The sequence below is a fragment of the Pistacia vera genome, unplaced genomic scaffold (assembly GCF_008641045.1).
Source record: "Pistacia vera cultivar Batoury unplaced genomic scaffold, PisVer_v2 Contig160, whole genome shotgun sequence".
In the NCBI taxonomy this organism is placed as follows: Eukaryota; Viridiplantae; Streptophyta; class Magnoliopsida; order Sapindales; family Anacardiaceae; genus Pistacia; species Pistacia vera.
Genome location: NW_022195685.1, coordinates 2,133,467 through 2,139,134, shown reverse-complemented (window position 1 = coordinate 2,139,134; position 5,668 = coordinate 2,133,467). Strand labels below are relative to the sequence as shown.

At 38.8% G+C, this 5,668-nt stretch overlaps 1 protein-coding gene across 1 annotated transcript; it reads right to left on the bottom strand.

Moving 5' to 3' along the window:
* Positions 1 to 1,330: 1,330 nt before the first annotated feature.
* Positions 1,331 to 1,798, bottom strand: LOC116125120. Its single transcript, XM_031410836.1, has one exon. It carries the CDS (start codon positions 1,796 to 1,798, stop codon positions 1,331 to 1,333), a length of 468 nt encoding a protein of 155 aa, XP_031266696.1.
* Positions 1,799 to 5,668: the final 3,870 nt, after the last annotated feature.

Below are 5,668 nucleotides of genomic sequence, written 5' to 3'. Positions count from 1 at the left end.
TACTCAAATACTCATAAAAATATACATAATAAAATACATGTATAATAACATAAGTAGTTGGGCCCAAATTTTTCTTTTATTAAACATATACATTCTTTATACAAAATTAGTATCATAAATAAAAACTATCAAAAACTATGTAGACAGTGTAGCCATTCATCCTTGTGTGCCAACGTCCATCCGACCGTGTCCTCACCTAAATCTTGCAAAAACATAGAAAGACAACGGGGTGAGCACAAATAATGCTCAGTAAGTAAACCCTCTAGTCGTCTATTCCCGTAACTCTATCTCTCTAAGTCTTTCCTTACAATTTTCATTTACTCTCTCTTTTGTACTTCTCTCTGTTTTCTCTTTCTGTTTCTCTCTCTCTATTTCTCTTTCTTAGAACTCTTTTCTACTAAAGAGACTCTCTTTAGTAAGTCACGGCCCCATCTTACCGGGGGCACGGCCGGGACTCGCTCCCGCTCTCCGTGACTTCTACTCGTTTTTAGCTGATCGGACTCGGTTATGCATGGATTTAGAACCCTTGGCGATGTGAGTATATAATCTCTCTCTCGGGTACTCTCGGGTATAGTCCTCATCCCCATGCACTCTCACGGGCTACACCACTTCTCTCTCTCATACTCATGCCGCTCTCTCAATGCGGCGTACATGCAGGAATACTCTACCCATTACTCACAGGTTCCCCATCGCACAACCTACTCTATTCTCTTTTCTCTTAATAAAGCTCACACTCAAAGCTCTCTGAATAGTAAGGCACACAACACATCCACAAAATCAAGAGCAACTATGTAAACCAACAATATATTGATTGAAGATTGAACAGTTTTGATGAGCTCCAATCAGACTTAATGCAAATAAAGAAAATAAGAAAGGAAAGTCCTAGCAATTCGAGGAGCTAGGGGCCTCCATGGACAACCCTTTTAGAGAAAAATATGATCTATATATTCCTTATTCTAACTACCTTAATATACTAGTGACCTTTACCCATATTCCTGCCAAGTACTCTACTGCCACTTGCATTTCCTCTAACTGAATCCTACTGGCATAACAACTTTTAGAGACCACCTTTATTGTTGATTTACACGTCTCACACCCATCTGCCCCTATTCCCCTTGTATTGATAAACCTTATTAATAGGGGGCCTATCAATACTACCCTTCCCTTGAAGACCCACCTTGTCCTCAAGGTGGAAAAGAGGAAACTAGAGGTTGATGAGGTCATAGGCTTCCCAAGTAGCTTCAAACAAGGTCAAGGTCAAGGTCTGCCATTTTATAAGCACCTCTTTGGTACCATATGTTAGAGAGCGGACTGCTAGAACAGATTCGGGCTAGATAGTGAGTTTCAAGTCATCGGTGAGGCCATGGGGAAGCGGCTGGATGGGAACGGAGTCGTGCAAGCTACCCTTGAGCTGAGACACATGGAAAACCGGGTGAATGCGAGCAAAAGAAGGCAAATCCAGCCTATAGGCAACCTGTCCAATTCGTTCTACGACGGGAAAAGGGCTATAACAACGGGCACTAAGCTTCTCATTTTGTTTCGTGGCCAAGGACTTAAACCTATACGGTTGGAGCTTCAAAAACACATGATCCCCAGGCTGGAAAGTTACTTCGCGGCGGTGTACATCTGCACTCTCTTTCATATGCCCTTGCGCGACAGATAAATTATGTTTAAACTCTTCCAAGATGGAGTTACGCTTAAACATCTGGTGATTCACTTCCTCTACCGCTGATGGGCAATCTGTGAACTTGAGTAGAGTAGAAGGATCCCTGCCGTAGAGAGCCTTAAAAGGGGTCATTCGTGTGGAACTGTGGTACATCGTATTGTACCAAAATTCTGCCCAAGAAAGCCAACGGGACTAGTGCTTGGGTTTAGAGCTACACATCGATTCCTTTTATTTACTTTGGACTTTGAATCCATCAGAGATTTTCATATAGATATCAATATCCACTGTACATACAATACGCTATGACAACGTCTAGAGAGCCGCAATCGAGTCCTTTTGAATTGATAAACCAATTAAGTATTGAAATGTGATAGCATCCATCATTGGTGAATACATCTCATCAAAGTCAATTTGGGTCTCTGTAGGAAGCCTCGAACCACAAATTTGGCCTTATACCTAGCAATCTCATTTTTTTGATTCGTTTCCTTGTGAATACCCACTTGTATCCTACATGTTTCATGTTTTCAGGCATTTGGACTATAGTCCAAATACATTACGGTTTGCTAGGATTTTAGTTTTGCTTGAATTGCCTCTTCCCATTTTGGCTATCATGTCTTTGTTGACATTCATTAACAGAACATGGCTTAAACATCGTTCATGATTTCAACATTTATTACGTATGAGAATATGTTATCGCAATTTGTCTCACGATTCCACATTTCTCTAAAATGAGCATAGTTTATAGAAATTTCTCCATTTTTATGTTCTTGTATTCCTTTAGGGATTTCTTCCTCTTCAGGCTTGTGTCCTTTTAGGGACTTTAACTCTTTTGGATTAGTTTAGAGGATGTGGAATTGTCAATTATTCCAGTATTATCAACATTGGCACCTATTGATTCCGTGCCTTTCGTTTCCTAGGAACAGTATTCTTGGCTCCAACAGGCTTACCACGCTTCTGGCGTGTAATAGATGAGTCGATCGTTGCCCGTATGATTGTTTCATTGATAATATCAATCCTTGCTAGTGTATTAATAGCAGGAATGTGATGTCTCGTTATTTTTGCTGCATTTGTAAATGCATCAGGCATTTGGTTGCAACATTTTGCAAATACGTTATTCTTTGCACTTCAATTTTAATTGAGATGGTGCAGATCTAAATGAACATAGATTTTACTTTCCAGGAAAGTTCAGGCCTTACTTCAGGAGCTTTACCTTTTTCCCTGAAGAGAGAAATTGTCTCATCAAAATGGCAATTTGCAAAATGGGCGGTAAACAAATCACCCACCAAGGCTTAAGATATCTGATGATAGATGTGGTCATAGCCAACATATATTCCCAAACGACGTTGGGGTCCTATTTTGGTGCTTTGAGAGGGTGCTTGAAACTTGCACACACACAACCAAAGTTCTTAAATGAGATATATTAGGCTGATGCCTAAATACAAGCTATATTGGGGAGTATTGTGATATGCAATAGGTCTTAGCGAATTAATGCCACAGCATATAAACAACATAAACCTAGGTAGAAGTCGATAATTGCATCGTAGTAGCAAAGTTCTTGCAATTAATTGGATACGCTTTATAAATGACTCTACCATACCATTCTGGGTATGTACATGTGGTACTAGGTGCTCACCATCATTCCATTGTAGTACAATAGTCACAAATGCCTTTGAGGTAAACTCACTAGCATTGTCCAAACGTAATGCTTTAATTGGGTAATTTGTAAAGTGTGCCCGTAATCTGTAATTTGTGCTAGAATCTAACAAAGGTAGCATTACGGTTGATAGTAGAACACATGTGACCATCGTGCCAATGCGTCAATCAGTACCATAAGTAGCGGAAAGGTCCACTTGATGGATGAATAGATCCACATATGTTCCCATGGATTCTTTTAAAAATGATGGGGTTCCAAACCTACTTGTGATGGATGGCTTAAGGTGCAATTTGCCTTCGGAGCAGCAATACAAGCACTCTCATTAGGTGATAGAATCTTCAGGTTCTTTATGGTGACCATATGAGTTTTTTATGATTCTACGCATCATAGTGGATCTAGGTACCAGGACGGTCATGCCAAATCTTAAAAAGTTCAGGATCATTGAACTTCTGTTTCATAACTACATAGACTTTAATTCTTTGGAATGTGTAATAAACCCTGATGAGAAGCAAGAAGTTTCTCCAGTAATGCTTTTGACTGAAATATTAGCAATGATGCATAGAAACTCTTCATCCTTTTCACTTAAAGTTTCAATGTGGTATCCATTGAGTCTTTATCTTTAACCAAGTAAATTTCTTCTGGATTTGCTAAAATATAAGCATCATGGATATTTAATTTAGTTTCGCCTGTAACAAGAGTGTCGCTCTTCCAAAGCCCTCATTTGTGTTTACAGACCCTGATGTGGTATTACTTTAGCTTCAGTAAATATCAATCCAAAAATATTTTCTATCCTGAAGGATGGTGTGAGTTGTTGCATTGTCACTATACAAATGTCTCCCATCCATCAATGATATCAATGTTTCATTTTTGAAGTTCATCCTTTACAAATTTTTTGTTTTCATTATGAGGTGTTTACATAACTTAAGAAGGTACAAACAGCCAAAATTTCATAAAAAATGCATAGTTCAAAACATGACAAAAATTCCAAAAATCTTGGAAATCATAGGCATTTTCATAACTTTCTAATATTCCATATCAGTATCTCTAAAGAAATCTGAGAAATTAAGGCTACTCGGATCAAAGTTATCAATATGATTTGACTCAGCCTCAGTTAGATTTGTCTCTATCATTTTGTTCTTAATCGATGTTTGATACAACTCCCTAATGCTGGCGTATGGCAGGTACGTGACCAATGGCCCTTTCCTCCACATCTATAGCACTTGTTTCATTGTTCTTGTTCTGTGGTGGCTTCTTTAATTTTTTGATTCAATCTTGTTCCACTTCAGGTGGTGTGACTGAAATTTCTTGTTATGACCACCTCTGGGTCGATAGTTATTTTCACCATGACCTCGACTTGGACCCTGCCCACACCCACGATTATTACTGCTAGTCGTTGAGTTCACTTCGGGAACGGTTGGGAACCAGTGGGGCAAGTTTGGTGGTTTTTTAGCAACAGTTCATTATTTGCTCAGCCACAAGTAACAAGAAATTATTCAGAATATTTCTTAAAGTTACGCTCCTTATATGCTGCTCAGCAGAAGCATATTGGGGTGGAAAGTGGAGAATGTTTTTTCCAACATATTTCTTCATTTATTTTCTCTCACATGTTCTTAATTTAGAGACAATCCCAAATAAAGCAAATTATATTCACTGATAGATTTATAATCCTGTAGCACTAAATAGTCCAATCATACTGAGCCATTGGGAGTATTACTGATTTGTTATGTTCAAATCTCTCCTTCAAATTAGTCCACATTTGAGTGGATCTTTATATCCTTATACTAAGCCTGCACACCCTTCTTGGATATGATGCCGAAGAAAATAGTAGCCTTTGATTTGTCTGTGCAGGGACATCTGTTTCTTCCTTTGACTTCACCTAGTTTTATAGATTCCAAATGGGAGTATGTCCAGGGCCCATTCATCATAGTTTTTTTTTCATCTAGTCTCTTTATATATACAAGACAGTGGACTATGATTCGTTTTGAGCATCCGAATCACTTTAAAATCTTCTTTCATTTATTTATTGCATTTATCTTCACGGTAATTTCTAAGGGCATCTTGCACTTTGCACATGTGAGTTGTTGGTGTCAAAATCATGCATCAATGTTTGGTGCTAGAAGGAGGGCTTAATTTAGTATTCGCTTTTCATCAAGAATATCTGATTAGTCATTTTTGCTCGCGAACAAGGTCGTGGTCTTGAAACCGAGCGAACTAGCACCAAACGAGGAGATCCCCTAGGGTAAATGATACTTTTCCCGAAGTACCTCTAATTCTGCAGGGTCTTGCGGTAGATATTCCCTCGAGCTCACAGCTTGACCTAGTTGTGATAGTTACCTAGAGAGGTTTAA

Bases quoted from the DNA above. Each gene is read 5' to 3' on its own strand.
- LOC116125120 (XM_031410836.1), bottom strand. From the start codon at position 1,798: ATGACCCCTTTTAAGGCTCTCTACGGCAGGGATCCTTCTACTCTACTC.